We start from the raw sequence: 16,828 nt of genomic DNA on the forward strand, positions 1-16,828 counted from the left end.
CTATGAAATGAATACACAAGCAAGCATATAATAATACTGATTACCTGGTAGCCTCATCCAGCACCAAAATCCTAGGGTTCTTCAACAGTGCTCGTGCAATGGCAATGCGTTGTTTTTGTCCACCAGACACAGTCACCCCTCGTTCTCCTACCACCGTGTTATAGCCACTAGGAAAAGCCTTGATGAAGTTGTGAGCATTGGCTTTCTTAGCAGCTTCAATTACCTGCAATGTCAATATCTTTTGTAACCAGAAATTTAAGCTATATTAAGGAGACTAGAACATTAAGAACTATGGAGAAAGAAAAATTCACAAATATCTTTATCACAAATACAGTTTCATTTCTAAATATTCATCAATGAGAAGTCCAAAATATAGTTCATCTATACACAGTAGACTTACCAGAATACTGCATGAATCTAAATATATCACAAATCTAATTAAATCAATCCAAATTTTATGCATACTTTGTTATCTGAAATATACTGAATTCATCATTATGCCTGACTCTAAGATTGTCCATAAAGGGAGTTAGCAATGGCATAGAAACTTTACCTCTTCCTATCCAAAGATTACCCACACAATGCACTCTAATACTCTTCACCATTATGTCAAAGCTGTAAGCATATCCACTATGCCACTGAGAAAACATCAAAGGAATGTCACTTATATAATATGAATTCTATTATAGCAGAAATTCTGTTGTGAGAGCTTAGCTAATACATGCAGGCACTCATTCTTCCATTCCCACACTTTTTTCTAATAGCAGTATATGATGACTCATCATGAATCATCTTGAGCACATGATTACCTCAGCATCTGTTGCATCTGGAAAGCCGTAACGAATATTCTCCATGATTGAGGTAGCAAAGAGCACTGGTTCCTGGTTGATGAAACCAATGACACGACCACGCAGCCAAGAGGGATCAAGGGTACGTAGGTCCTCCCCATCAATGGTTATGGATCCACTACTCACATCATAGAACCTAAAAGTAAGAATAATCTGTGTAATGTTTATTCATTATATAATAAATAACATGAAAGTGGTTACTACATTAGGACACAATATACTACTTAACATGACAAACTAACATTCCTAACATGTTTTGCTTGTGTTCTCTCTTTAGCCACTAGATTTAACTTCCTCATGTCTACACCATCAAAGCTGTCTCCCATGACAGGATTTTATGAGTATATGGCTTATCATTTATTTATTCAAAGTCCATCCTAACTTTCTTTTTGGCAGGCAAATAGTGAAACTGTAAGCAGGAACTAGTGATTGAATCCATTTAAAAACATGGTTTTTGATGAATGACAGGATAATAAAGCAGATAGAGACACATGTATCCCATGATACAATGTTCCAGGTGATAATATTTGGAACATAATTTTGATTAAAGTGCAATCTGATATCAATGGAAGAAGCCTTGCTTTGTAACATAATTTTCTGAATTTCTTGAAGGGTACATGGTTATCAATTTATATAATTTATTTCTTCTGATAAGATCATGAAATAAAATTATGATAATGATACTATTACCTTCAAATCATTGGAAGATAATATATAAAAAAAACCTTAATTAGAATTGATGACACAATAGAATATTCATAATTGATTATACAACAAAATGTCACTAATGACCAAGAATTTGATATACGAAATATAAAGGAATAAAATCGCAACCTCTCCAAAAGCTGAGCAACAGTGGATTTGCCTCCACCTGACACTCCAACCAGGGCCACGATGCTGCCAGCTGGGATGATCAGGCTGAAGTCACCAAGCACTTCCTGTGGAAGTGACAGCACTATTCATTACAAAAATTAACTAGATTGGCTGTGAATTATCCTACACTCAGTTTGAAAAATAAAATAAACATATTCTTGACAATACTAATGATGCATCTGTTTCACAGTTATTTGTCAAGTTTATTGAGTTGAAAGAAGTAATTTGTTTTATATTGCTGCAGGTATGCTTGACACCTCCATTCTCTTGATTCATCATTACCTAAATGTATAACTTATCTGTTCTTTTTAGAAAACAAGAATTAAAAAGTATATGAATATAAGAGAGAGAGAGAGAGAGAGAGAGAGATGAATGACAATTTATCAAAACAACAAAAAAAATATAAAAATGTTTAAAAATCTACAAACATAGTGAAATGGTCTGGATCAGTTCAGGGAGTGTTGTGAACCTTCCATTAAAATTAGTTGTGATCTCACTGAACGTTTCCCTTTTGTGTTTCACAACTCAAGGGGGCAGTCACAGACTTCCCTTTAAAGACAACTATCCTCCTTCTCACAAAACTACATGCACTTACTACACACACTTAATTCCTTCACTCAAAATAAAAAAAATGGCGACTCCTAATCCAGACTCGGAGTTCCCTTCTGGGGAAGGAACCATAAATGTCCCCAGGTCGGACTGCTCTTCAGGTAGTGACCCAAAATGTTTTGACACCTCCCTCAACATTTCTTCATTAATTTCTGCAACATTCATAGTTTTTTTATCTAATTTTCAATCTGTAGAACACCACCTCTCCTCTACTAAACCTCATCTTTTCCTCACCAAAGCACAGCTGTCTGAGGCAACTGATAGTAACCCCTTCTCTGTTCCCTCCTACTTACTCTATCCTCATCTTTTATCCAAAGCTGGATGTTGCGTCTATGTGCGCAATAACTTCACTTGCCCTTGTGCCCATGCTCTTGAAACTTCTGGGTTTTTCACCATCTGGCTTTGACTCAACAGTCACTCTAACTAAATCTATCTGTGCTGTCTAGCTCTCCCCTAACTCCTCTGACTACAGAAAATTCTTTGACTGTTTAACTTTCAAAGTGGAGCACATTCTATCTCTCTATCCCTTTGCGGAGATCTCCATCCTTAGAATTTCAATGTTCACCACCAGCTTAGACTTTCATCTCCCTTCACTGACCATCCTGGTGAACTGGCCTTCAACTTTGCTATCTTCCATAACCTAGAGCAGCTAGTGCAACACTCTACTCATATTTCTGACAAACATGGAGATACAACCAACATTCTTGACTTTTTCCTTACCTCTAATCCTTCTGCTTATGCTGTTTCTCTATTTTCTGTTGGGCTCCTCCAATCACACCATCATACAGTAATACCTCGACTTAAGAATGCATCTAGTTACGAATTTTCCAAGTTATGAGCTGAGATTTGGCCGATTTCTTGACTCTACGCACCAATAAAAATCAAAGTTACGAATACTCATCATGACACTGGCAGCACAAACTGCATTGTTTGTACAGCACCCATGCAATCCTTTGCGCACCTCACTCCTTCAGTTCTCGGTGTCTTCTTGTGTAAACATCACTCTCTCTTATCTCTCATGCTGTGCTTCTTTATTTGTGTTATTTTGTGCTTTATGTGACGAAATGTAGTTATGTCTGTGTGTGTATGTATATATTTACCTAGTTGTATTGTACAGGGTTTAAGCAGGGCTCATAGTGTCCTGTCTTCATATGTCCATTTATTGAATTTTTCCTTAAAGTTATAAACATTACGTACTGTAAGAACTTCATTATCCAATGCATTCCATTTTTCCACCATTCTGTGTGGAAAACTGTATATTCCAATATCCTTCACACACTGCCTCATCCTGATCTTCTTTTCATGTCCTCTTGTCCTTCCATCTTCTGTCAACAGTACCAGGTCTACTTTGTCTATCTTTTCAATATCATTTACTATCTTATACATTGTTATTAGGTCCCCACGTTCTCTTCTATCTTGTAAGGTTGGTATTCCCATTTCCTTCAATCGTTCTTCATATGTGAGGTCCTTTAATTCCAGCACCATCTTTGTAGCAATCTTCTGTATCCTTTCCAATTTTCTTTTATCCTTTTTGGAGCTTGGAGACCATACCACTGCTGCATATTCCAGCCTTGAATGTATCATGCTTATAATGATTTTTTTTTTTCATATCTTTGTCCATGTAATGAAATGCCACTCTTATATTAGTCAACATTTTATATGATATTCCAAATATCTTACTTATGTGTTTTTCAAGGTTCAGATTTTCCTGTTTGATCACTCCTAGATCTTTTTCTTCTTTAGTCTTTGTTATTTGCTCCTCTCCCATCAGATAGTTCCATACCAGTCTTCTCTTACTCTTTCCTAGTTCCATTATGTGACATTTCTAGGCAATAAACTCCAATTTCCACTTCTTGCTCCACTCATAGATCTTGTTTATATCTTCCTGCAACGGCAGACAGTCCTCTCTGGTTTTGATAACTCTTAGCAGTTTTGCATCATCAACAAATAAATTTATATAACTGTTTATCTCAATGTGAATGTCGTTTACATAAATCTGAAACATAATGGAGGCTAACACTGACCCTTGTGGCACTCCGCTAGTTACTTTACCCAAAGTTGAGTATATATCTCTGATCACAGTTCTCATTTCCCTATCCTTCAAATAATCTTTTGTCCATTCTAGCAAAGTTCCTTGCAGTTCTCTTATGTTCTCTAGTTTCCAAAGTAGTCTTCCATGAGAGACTTTATCAAAAGCCATTCTAATATCCAGGTATACTGTGTCTACCCATCCATCTCTGTTTTCAAGTCCTGCAATAACTCTGGAGTAGAAGCTTAATAAGTTTGATACACATGACCGCCCTGTCCTGAACCCAAATTGTCTGTTTGATATGACTTGCTCCTCTTCTAAAAATTTAACCCATTTTTCTTTGATAATTCTTTTACACAACTTCCCCAAGACACTTGTAAGTGACACTGGTCTGTAATTTCATGGTTCAGTTGCCTTTCCTCCTTTAAATATTGGTATTACGTTGGCTCTCTTCCATTCTAGTGGGACTTTCCCTTCATTTATTGAACTTGTAATTACAGTGGTATACCTCGACATACGATTTTAATTCGTTCCGTGGCGATCGTTGTATATAAAAAAAATTGTATATCAAATCAATTCTTCCCATAGAAATTAATGGAAATGGAATTATTTCGTTCTTGTGATATGAATTTACCCACCGAAAAAAAAAAAAATAACATGCTTTAAATACCAACCAAATATATATTTAATATATGATAAATACAAATGTTTATTGTATGCATGATATAAATTAACTATATTGCCCAAAATAACAACTTAACCCATAAAACTCGGGCTGCATTAATAGATGTTCATCATGCAAGACTCAAGCCACGTCAATCAATAGACGTTTAGGCTTTTTACGGCTATATTTTGGCTATTTTCTTCCCGTTTTCTTTGCTTGTGAGCTGGCAACACTCATCAGGAGTAAACATATGCTCTACGTCACTGTGTCACCAACGATGAATGGTGGGAGCAACAGTGATTTCACTGTGTCTGATTCCACCACCTCTCCCGCGCGCCTTACTTCTATACCTCGGGTCTCTAGCCATGTTACGTGGAAACAACTTTTGAAGGAGAGTGGTATCAGAACAGGCGACAGGAGAGAGAGAGAGAGAGAGAGAGAGAGAGAGAGAGAGAGAGAGAGAGAGAGAGAGAGAGAGAGAGGATACAAGGGGCCCGTTTTCTCTCGCTCTAGCCAAGGCCGCTGAACCTGATCAGATGCAAGGCCACCTAGACCGATGATACTACCTCATTCAACCTGCGATATTTTGGTAACCATGACATCTAGAGACTTCTGTTTTTTTGTATTGCAAAGAGGAAGAGTTGCTTGTGGGCAGAACATCATTTGTACTTACTCCTTTATTGAATTTCTAAGGGTAATCAGTACAGGCAACCCCCGCTTAACGAAGGGGTTACGTTCCTAAAAAACACTTCGTTAACCCTTTCCTTCCGGCGCTTAAACTATTTTCCCATTTGCTATGACGGCTAAAAATGGTAAACCTAGAAATTGTCAGAAAACTGTTTGAATACTAATAATTATTTTCTCTTTGTTATTCTGAACACAATGATGTACTTTGTAGCTCGATGTGACCTCTGAAAGTTCAGTTTATGCCTTATCAAGGATCCCTCCTCCTCCTGCTGTGTGATCCGTCTTCCAGAAACAGCCCGGAAAGCGATGACACTGCACGCACACACACACACACACACTCTCTCTCTCTCATCTTGGAGGAAATTGTACACTTCAATGAGAGAGAGAGAGAGAGAGAGAGAGAGAGAGAGAGAGAGAGAGAGAGAGAGAGAGAGAGAGAGAGAGAGATTTCATCCCTTTTCATATCAAGTTTCAGGCAAATAACATTATCTCTCTCTCTCTCTCTCTCTCACACAACACACACCACCCTTACGTAATGGGAAGACTGAATGGGTGACCAGCAGGCGACCGAGGCAAATAACATTATCTATCTATCTCTCTCTCTCTCTCACACACACACACACAAACACACATGCACACGCACATGTAATGGGAAGACTGGCTGGGTGACCAGCAGGCGACCGAGGTGAATTACACACGCTTTCATGCGCCAACCTGTTAGTTGATGATCTCTCTCTCTCTCTCTCTCTCTCTCTCTCTGACAAGTTACCTTCTACCATTTTATTATAAAATCGAAGATAATGAAAAAATTAACATGAAAGAATGATAGGTAATATTTTTTTTCACTTTCCGAGTCTTCACTAATGTCTTCGCTTTCTTCAGTTTCTTCTTCTAAATATTCACTGTCACTGTCTTCAAACTCAGAAGCACTGCTAAATACATATGTTCTGTCCTGCTCCATGTTATGATCTGAGATCCTTCGCTCTTATCAGGATGTCTCTTCGCACTTATCATGGTGCTTTCCACCCGGCGGGTCGCCGGGTTGCCAAGTGTCACCCGGAGAAAGGGAAAATAGCTTCGTTACCGCTAAATTTCCAGAGCTATAGTGACAACATTACATGAGGAAACATGCCAGACACTTCCACTCACCATCTGACTCGAGAAACGGCGCTTGGAGCTCAAAATTGAGGCGCGAAAATTCTTGATTACGGGTATGATTGCCGTCGCTACAGACCCATTGATGCAATTGTATATATACAATTGCCGGAAGGAAAGGGTTAAGCGAAACTTCATTAAGCGAACCGATTATAACAAGTTTAACCCCTGATTTGAACTTCCCTTGAGAGTAAGCAAAGCGAGAGTGCATCATAGTACAGTAAAAGGTTTAATGAAAGTAAAAATTATGAAGTTAAACATTTAGGTAGTTTAATTTAAGTCATTATAATGTACACTAATGTATGTATGTACGTAACTTATAATGTTGATGATCTTAACTTTATGAAGGGAGGGAGAGTGAAACGGGAAAGACACTAACCGGCAACCTGTGGAATGTAAACAAACATCATGGTACTACATACAAAACTTATGTACCACATTTCCACAAGGCTTTCCATTCTATCCATTGTAAAGTCACGAGTTCAGGTGGTTCTTTTAGCTTTCAAGGAAGATGCAGTCTCACCAGCCTTCTTAATAGAGTCTGCTGACTTGAAAATAGTAGACAGTAGATGGAGTCAAGATGGTGGCAAGCAATGTTATTAGTTTTCTGGCCTCTCTCTTGTCTGTGAATAATACCCAGCTTCACTTCGAGAGTAAGACACTTCCTGGTCTTCTTAGGAACGTTAGGCCACATTGCAGGGCGTTTTGGTGGTAAGTTGAACTAGGGAAGATGAGCTGCTGGTGACGCTGTTATGTTTTGACTGGGGAGTGAGTGGTGTGCGTGATTTTGATCTTGATCTTGATGCTACAGGTGACGCAGAATTTCTTCTGAGTCAGGCCTTTGTATTGGCAGCACCCATGTTGTCCACGAGAGGCTTGATCTTGATCTTTATTCTACATGTGTCTCAGAATTCAGGATTTCTCCTGAGGCAGGCCTTAGTACCAGCAGCTCCTGGTGTATTGAAAAGCCTGTCAGCTTGCATGATACGGTGGGGCTTTCAAATTTGGAAAAAATTACCTGGATAAAACTTCGTTAAAGTGAGTTTGGTGTTCGTTAAATGAGCAGATGGTAGTAAAACGAAATCTTCGTTGTTGCGAAATTTCGTTGAGTGAACCTTCGTTAAACGGGGGTTGTCTGTATGTGAATGTTGGCTATTTTGTCTGTTTCTCGCCAAATTTTTACTTTTGGCACCCACGATCTTGAGTTCACAAAACTTAAGAAAAATACACATTGCCGAGGAGCAGAGACACATACATGCACAAAGGGTGAACAACGATACACAACGTGGGCTGAATATTCGGATGGACAAGGGTAGCTAAGCGATTGCTGCTTCACCTACCGATGGCCATTCATATCTTAAAAATATCGTCGTATTTCAAGGCGTAAATTATATTAAATTTTTCGTTGTATATATAAAAAAAAATTGTATGTTGGGGTGATCATATTTCGAGGTATTATTGTATAGTAAAACCTCAGCTCACGACCATAATTTGTTCTTAAATCCTGTTCGTCACCCAATTTGTTCGTACCCTGAATCAATATTTCCCATAAGAATGTATTGAAATACCACTAATCCATTCCAGACCCCCCAAAAAATCATACTTTTGTCCATAAAACCTATTCAAAATAGACCTTTAATGTATGCATAACATGAACGAAATAATTATAAAAAGTCTAAATTATTTTACTTACCTAAATGCTTTCAAAATGATAATAAAATGAATAAAAAAAGAAAAGGTTATTTACTTGAGAGACTGGACGTTGATGGCATGATGGAATGGAGGAGAGGAGGATGAGGAGGAAGACAGACAAGATCCGAGAAGACAGTCATGAGAGAGGACTTTGATGTGCGTAGCGTGCCAGAGCTACACAACAACTGTGTAGTGTCACAAGTCAGTGCAGCTATGAAAGGCCCCGTTATAGTGAACATTGGCGTGGGAAACATGGAAAGATTGCCAGTCTTCGTCTCTGCCTTTGGAAGACCCTTGCCTGCTGGGGATTGACTTCCTCACACATGTGGGAGCAAGTTTGGACTTCCAAGAAGGGAAGTTAAAGGTACGTGGCCAGGAAGTTCCTTTGATCTTTGGAGGTGATGCTCAGTGTGAGAGGAGCGGGCAGTAGGGCGGTGTTCCTTGCCAGGTGTGTGAGGAAACAGCTGCGATGGATGTGCCACAATCTGCAGTATCTGGACATGGTCAGGATGATGATGACAGCAACGCTGAGAGCCACCAGAGCAGCAAGGATAACACCGAGGAAGCTACAGTAGAGCGCGCTGGTAACATCACCATGCCCAGGAAAAACAGGAGAAAATTGTGGTGGCACGGAGATTATGTTATGTAATATTTTTTGTATGTTCCTGTTTCTATTTTCTTTTGTGCTTATCTTTTGTTGTTGTGTAATAGCCGGGTTGGCTATCACACAAACGGCTCGCCTGCCAACGAGACGTTTAACTGCGTTCGTCCCCTGGGTCGATATATTGACAAATTTTTTTTATTGTCTCCTGAATTGTTCGTCCTTAGAGACATTCGTCAAGCAAGGTTTTATTGTATTTCCAAAATTGGATCCAGTAGTTGCACTTTACATTCTTTTAACACTCAGCCTGATACACCATCTGGCCCCATTGCTTTTCTGACATCCAACTTATCCAATAATCTTCCAATATCCTCTTTGTGCACTGTAATCTCCTGTAATCCTTGGCAATCCCATGTCCTATTAGGTTCTGTGAAATCATCTTTTGCAGTGAACACAGTTTTGAAGCTCTCATTCATTATTTCACACATTTCTTTGTCTGTTTGTTATGTCTTCCCTTCTTTAATTATTTTTTCAATTGTTTCCTTATTCTTTGTTTTGCCGTTTATAAACTTGTAAAAAACTTTGGGTTCATCTTTACTTTTATTCACTACATCTTTCTCAAAGTTTGTTTCTTCCTCTCTCCTTACTCTAATAAATTAATTTCTGGCATCTTTGTATTGCTGTCTGTTATAGTCATTTCCCTGCTTTATGAGTTTCTTCTATGCTTTATCCTTTGCCTTTTTTGCTTGTATGCATCTAGTATTGTACCAAGCATGTATTTTTTTCTGAACTCTATAAACAGGTACAAACATTTTTACTTCATTATATTTCTGTAAGAATGTGTCATATTTCCCTTGTACTGTCTTTATGTACATAATACTACTCCACTCAATATCAGCAAAATAAACCCTTAATTTTTCAAAATCTGGTCTTGCATAATTCAATCTCTCTCCTTTATAGTCCTTTGTAACTTATCTCATCTTCCTCCTGAATTTGCATTTTTAATGTCACATGATCACTTTTCCCCATTGGACTAACGTATTGTATGATTGGAGGGGGCTTTGGTTTCTTTGTGAAAACTAGGTCAAGCAACGATGGTTCTTCTTTCCCCCTGTACCTTGTTGACTCCTCCACCCACTGGTCCATTGCATTAACCATAGTCAGCTGTAACACTTTCTCGCTCCACTGCCCAGCATTGTCCATTACTTCCATCTCTCTTAAGTTTAATTTTTTACAGTTAAAGTCTCCAACTAAAAGTATTTTCTTTATCTCTTGTTATAATGCTATCTAGGCTCTTTATGACCTCTCTTTGCACATCTTTATGTTCTTCTGTTCCCCATGTATTAGTCTTTGGTGGAACATATGTAATTACATATAATTTTTCCCTTCTTCAAATCTTCTGTTTTGATTGTTACTCCTATTACTACTACTTTATCCTCACCATATTGCACATCCTCCACTCATATATTATCACGAACCATTATTAGCATTCCTCCTCCCCTTTAATCCTTTCTGTCTCTCCTCCAGGTATTATATCCCTCCTCTTTAAAGTTGACATGGATCCCTTCTCTTAGTTTTGTTTCAAAAATGCACATTACATCCAGCTTTTTCTCTTTCAAATAATCCCTAACTTCCAATATGCTTGATAACAACCCATCTATATTACTATAAGTCACTCTTAATTTCTTGCCTCCTCCACGACCTCCTCTTTCTTCCTTAGGTACCAGTACTTTAGTCTCATATCCAGAACCCTCCAGTAAAAATTCTTCTTGTCTATCTCTGTCCTTTTCTCATTTTTTTCCTTAGCTTCACTTCTAAGCACTTTCTCCTTTTCCCTCTCCTTAAATTCATATCTCTTTTTATCCATATATCCTTGTGTTCAATATCATTGGCCAGCTTCCCTTTCCTAGCCAAAATTTCCTCTACAGCCACTTGGGATCTCATTATCATCTTCATTGGTCTCTTACCCCTTTCACTGTATCTTCCTAGTCTGATCACTTCTTCAACCTCCTAGTCTAGTTCTTGTGTGCTGTCTTGTACTTGTTTGATAACAGTTTTGGCAAATTCTCTCTCTTCATGTTCTCTCATGAATTTATTTGGATTTTTCTTGTCCCTCATTCCAAAAATCACGAAGCTTTTTTTCTTGTCTGCTGTATCCCGCACCAGGTCTTCTTTCTCTTTAATAACTTCAATTACAGTGACTTTCCTGTTCTCCTGAATTTGTCTCTTTACAACTTCAGATAATTTAACTTTTTCCTCTTCTTGCTCCTGCTTCCATTCAATTCTTAGTTCCTTCAGCTTGTTATCACCCAATCCACCTTCTGTCCTGTCTACAATCCCATCCTGCACTTTAGCCTGCAAGCTCCTTAAGGATCTTTCATAATCTTGGCATGTGGCTTTTAGTACGTCATTTTGTTTCTTTATTTCTTGCATCTCCTCTTTCAATCCCTGATTTATCACACTGACCTCACATTCTTTTAATCTCAATTTCAGGTCTGTGTTTTCCGTTATCAGTTGGTCCTGTTTGTCCATTAGACTGGACATCACCACCTTCGTATACCTTAATTCCCTTTCTACGTTGATTAACCTTCTCATATTACCTCGTTCGTCCCTGAATCCCAAAAAATCCTTGTCCATAATATCATCAGTTAGTTTCCTTAGACCAACAGGAGTTTCAATGTAGTTGGTTTTCACACGATGGTGTATGTTTTGATTCCGCCATATGTCATGCTGCACTACTCTGTTCCATCACTCTCTTGTTATTCTTTCTGTATATATGATCCAACACTTACTTAATTTGGAGACAGGAGAACCTATGGCCCCCTCCCCCCTGTACATACGTCTAGGCCAGTCTCCAACTCCTGTTGTAGTTTTTCTCTGCGAGCTGCTCAGATGCGTCTTGTGTGTGTGTGTGTGTGTGTGTGTGTGTGTGTTTACCTATTTGTATTTACCTATTGGTGTATTACAGGGCCTGAGCTAAGCTCTCTGTGTCCTGTCTCCTTGTCTACTCCCGTCATATGTCTCTTTCATCTGATTGACACACACTGTCAACAACATCACTGCTCAGTTTATTCCACTTATCAATACTATAATGCGGGAAACTGTACTTTCTCACGTCATTTAAACAGATGTCTTTTATTAGTTTTTTTCCATGTCCTCGGAGATGATTACTTGAGGTCACCTTTATCAATTCTCTGTCCAATATGTCAATCTTGTTCACCAATTTATACATAGTTATCATGTCACCCCTTGTTCTTCTCTCTTCTAATGTGGTCAGCCCCAGATCCCTCAGTCTTTCCTCATAGTCTAACTCCTTGAATTCTGGTACCATCCTTGTTGCAAGCCTCTCTACCCTTTCCACCTTCTTCAAATTTTTTCTTCATGTGTGGTGACCAGACAAGCTGCATATTCTAACTGGGGTCTTATTAAAGTGCATAGTATCGTCTTCATCATTCCCTCATCTAGGTAGTGGAATGCAAGACCAATATTTTGAAGCATATTATATGTTTTCCCAAATATATTGTTAATGTGTTTCTCCGGTGACAGAGTGTTTTGCACGGTTACTCCTAAGTCTTTCTCCTCATTGGTCTCTTCAATCTTCTCATCACCCAGCCTGTAATCCCTGTTTGGTCTGTATCTACTTCTTCCCATTTTCATAACATGGCTCTTGTTTATAATAAATTCCATCTGCCACTCTTTACTCCACTCATATATTTTATCAAGATCTTCCTGTAACTTGTTACAATCTTCCACATTCTTTACTCTCCTCATAATTTTAGTATCGTCCGCATACATATTCATGTAACTGTCAATTCCTACTGGCATATCATTAACATAAATCAAAAACATGATGGAACCAAGCACTGACCCTTGTGGAACTCCACTGGTTACCTTTTTCCACTCTGACTTCTTTCCTTTCACCACTGTTCGCATTTCTCTTCCCACTAAGTAATTTTCCATCCATTTTGCTAGTTTATCACTTACTCCTCCAATCTTCTTTAGTTTCCACATCAATCTATTGTGTGGCACTTTATCAAAGGCCTTTCTCAAGTCCAGATAAATAGCATCCACCCATCCCCCTCTATGTTGTAGTATGTCAGTCACTCTTGAATAAAAACATAATAAATTGGATACGCACGATCTTCCTTTTCTGAAACCAAACTGCCTTTCACTCAGGATGTTTTCACTTTCTAGATACTCACTCCACTTTGCTTTAATTACTTCTTCACATACCTTGCACAATATACTGGTCTGTAATTTAACGGTTCCATTCTACTTCCATTCTTATATATAGGTACAATGTCAGCTCTTTTCCACTCTTTCGGGACTATTCCTGTTCGTATGGAGGTTTCCACAATATCAAATATGGGGTTCAACAATTGATCTTTACATTCTTTCAGCAACCTTCCAGATATGCCATCAGGCCCCATTGATTTATTAATATCCAAGTTACTTATAATTTTCCTTATATCTTCTTTAGTAACCATGATGTCGTGCATTTGCTTTATTTCCGTAGGCCTTTCTCCTGTAAAATGCTCCTCCTTTGTAAACACTTTGCAAAAGTTGTTGTTAAATATTTCAGATATATATCTAGCATCCTCATATACTTTTTCCTCAATATTTACTTTTTCTATTGCCTCCCTTTTTATTTAATTTTCCATTTATGAATTTGTAAAATATTTTGGGGTCACTATCACAGTTTTCCACCACTATCTGTTTATATTCCTTTTGTGCTGTTCTCCTTACTTTAACATATCTATTCCTTGCTGTTTTGTAGACTTCTCTTGATAATACTTCACTGTTTTTCTTAAGTTTCTTCCATGCCTTTTCTTTGTTCTTTTTTAGTTCTTCACAATTTCCATTAAACCACTGCTTATTATTTAAAGTCCTCATTCTATGATATGGCACAAACTTCTTCACAGCACAGTTATATAAAGCCATAAATTTTTCATATTTCAATTGCATATCCACTTCCTGGTACACCACAGACCAGTCGATTTCATTAAAGAACTCTCTTATATGATTGTAATTTGCCCTGACATAATTTAATTTTTCCTCCTTGTACTCCACACTCTTTTCCATACTTAATTCCATATCCAGCTCAAATCTTAGGACATCATGGTTGCTTTTCCCCAAGGGACATTCATGTTCAATTTCCTCTTTTAGGGAGATGCCCCTGGTGAACACCAAATCCAACCTTGCTGCAACATCCTGTCCCCTGCACCTTGTTGGTGATCTCACCCACTGTGTCATCAAGTTATTTGTTGCTACCTTTAACAATTCCTCTGCCCACTCACCACCATTCACCACTTCGTAGTCTTCCCACACTATTTCCTAGTCTCACACTTTCCTCTATTTCAGCATATATGCATTCGTCCTCCTCTTATTTAGTAAAAACTTTAACCTGTCATTTTCCTTATCCTTCCTATCTTGCCAATTCCTGTTAGTTTCCTCTCTTAAACCTGTTATCATCACACATTTTTTCTTTTCAGCAATATGTCTCACCACATACTCATTTTCCTTCAATGCCTTAACCATTTCACTGTGTAATCACTTTATTTTCTTCTTCTTGCTTTTTCATTATCTCTTTGAAGGACTTCTGTACTTCTTCATTTTAATGTTCCACTTCCTTCATTTTAGCATCAATTAGGTTGAGGCACTCCTCCTTCCCTAAGTCACCTTAGGATATTTTCTTTTCCATTTCAAGTAGTTTGGCCTTCATTTCATCACATTGTTTCCTTAGATGCTGATTTTCTTTTTCCATTTCCACTTTCTCTTTCAGTAATTCCTTGTTCTCTTTCGTTAGCATGTAGATTTATTTTTTGAAGGTATCATTCTCCGCTATAACTCTATCTAACTTCTCTTCTATAGATCTAATATTGACAAACTTACTCTCTAAGGCTTGAATTCTTGAATCCATGTTCAACTTGTTTAATCCACTTAGAGTGGTCACAAATCCCTCAAAATCTCTCCTGCTTCTAGGTGTCGACGTCATGTTACCGCCAGCTGTTTCACCCAAAACAAAAACATTGCCAACACTCTCCAGTTAGGGACTATTTTCCATTTTCATTTGAAAATGGACTATTTTCTGCACTTATCCAGAGCAGGACACCGACAGGACACTAATTACATCCTATAGAGATACCCAGACCCTGTAAACACTATAGGTAATTGCTCCTTTTCCCTCGTCCTCAGTTGAAGACAAGCTGTCTGCAGGACTCAGCGGTGGTGTGGCTGTGTGTGTGTGTGTATTTACCTAGTTGTATTGTACAGGGTTCGAGCGGGGCTCATAGTGTCCTGTCTCCATGTCTCTATTTATCTAATTTTTCTCTAAAGTTATGCACACTAGGTGCTGCAACAATTCCATTATCCAATGCATTCCATTTTTCCAACGTTCTGTGTTTTCCAACATCCTTCACACACTGCCGCATCCTGATCTTCTTTTCATGTCCTCTTGTTCTTCCATCCTCTTCTGCCAACAGCACCAGGTCTTCTTTCTCTATCTTTTCAATATAATTTACTATCTTATACATTGTTATTAGGTCCCCTCGTTCTCTTCTATCTTATAAGGTTGGCAATCCCATTTCCTTCAGTCATTCTTCATATGTGAGGGCCTTTAATTCCGGCACCATCTTTGTAGCAATCTTCTGTATCCTTTCCAGTTTTCTTATATCTTTTTTTAGAACTCGGAGACCATACCACTGCTGCATATTCCAGCCTTGGGTGTATTATGCTTGTGATGATTTTTTTCATCATATCTTTATCCATGTAATGAAATGCCACTCTTATATTAGTCAACATCCTATATGATAGTCCAAATATCTTATTTATGTGTTTATCAGGGCTCAGATTTTCTTGTATGATCACTCCAAGACCTTTTCCTCTTTAGTCTTAGTTATTTGCTCCTCTCCCATCAAATAGTTCCATACTGGTCTTCTCTTACTCTTTCCTAGTTCCATTATGTGACATTTCTTGGCATTAAACTCCCAATTCCACTTCTTGCTCCATTCATAGATCTTATGTAAATCTTCCTGTAGCAGTATACAGTTCTCTCTGGTTTTGATAACTTTTAGCAACTTTGCATCATCAGCGAATAAATTCATATAGCTGTTTACTCCAATGTGAATGTCGTTTACATAAACTTGAAACATAATGGGGCTAATACTGACCCTTGTGGCACCCTGCTGGTTACTTTACTCTAAGATGAGTATGTATCTCTGATCACAGTTCTCATTTCTCTATCCTTCAAATAATCTCTTGTCCATTCAAGCAAGGTTCCATGCAGTCCTCCTATATTCTCTAGTTTCCAAAGAAGTCTTCCGTGAGGGACTTTATCAAATGCCTTTTTAATTGTCCAGGTATACTGTGTCTACCAATCTATCTCTGCTTTAAAGTCCTGCAATAACCCTGGAGTAGAAGCTTAATAAGTTTGATATACATGACCGCCTTGTCCTGAACCCGAACTGTCTGTTCGGTAAGACTTGCTCCTCTTCTAGAAATTTAACAAATTTCTCTTTGATAATTATTTCACATAACTTCCCTACGACACTTGTAAGTGACACTGGTCTGTAGTTTAGTGGTTTAGTTGCCTTTCCTCCTTTAACCCATAAAGTCCGACAGGCCTTAAATACGGCTGCATAGCACACTTCCGACAGTCCTTAAATGGGGCA

The 16,828-nt window shown here is 38.2% G+C and overlaps 1 protein-coding gene across 4 annotated transcripts in view; it reads right to left on the minus strand.

Moving 5' to 3' along the window:
- The window catches only part of LOC123516438 (mitochondrial potassium channel ATP-binding subunit-like), a 103,720-nt gene that overhangs the window by 45,176 nt on the left and 41,716 nt on the right, over positions 1-16,828 (minus strand). For all 4 annotated transcript variants that reach the window (XM_045275719.1, XM_045275717.1, XM_045275720.1 and 1 more), the window contains 3 exons: positions 1,683-1,786; positions 810-984; positions 45-223 (listed from right to left, as the gene is read on the minus strand). In XM_045275719.1, the coding sequence (XP_045131654.1) occupies positions 45-223; positions 810-984; positions 1,683-1,786 (458 nt within the window). The remainder of the gene's footprint in view (positions 1-44; positions 224-809; positions 985-1,682; positions 1,787-16,828) is intronic.

This window comes from Portunus trituberculatus, chromosome 41 (genome assembly GCF_017591435.1).
Source record: "Portunus trituberculatus isolate SZX2019 chromosome 41, ASM1759143v1, whole genome shotgun sequence".
NCBI classification, from domain to species: Eukaryota; Metazoa; Arthropoda; class Malacostraca; order Decapoda; family Portunidae; genus Portunus; species Portunus trituberculatus.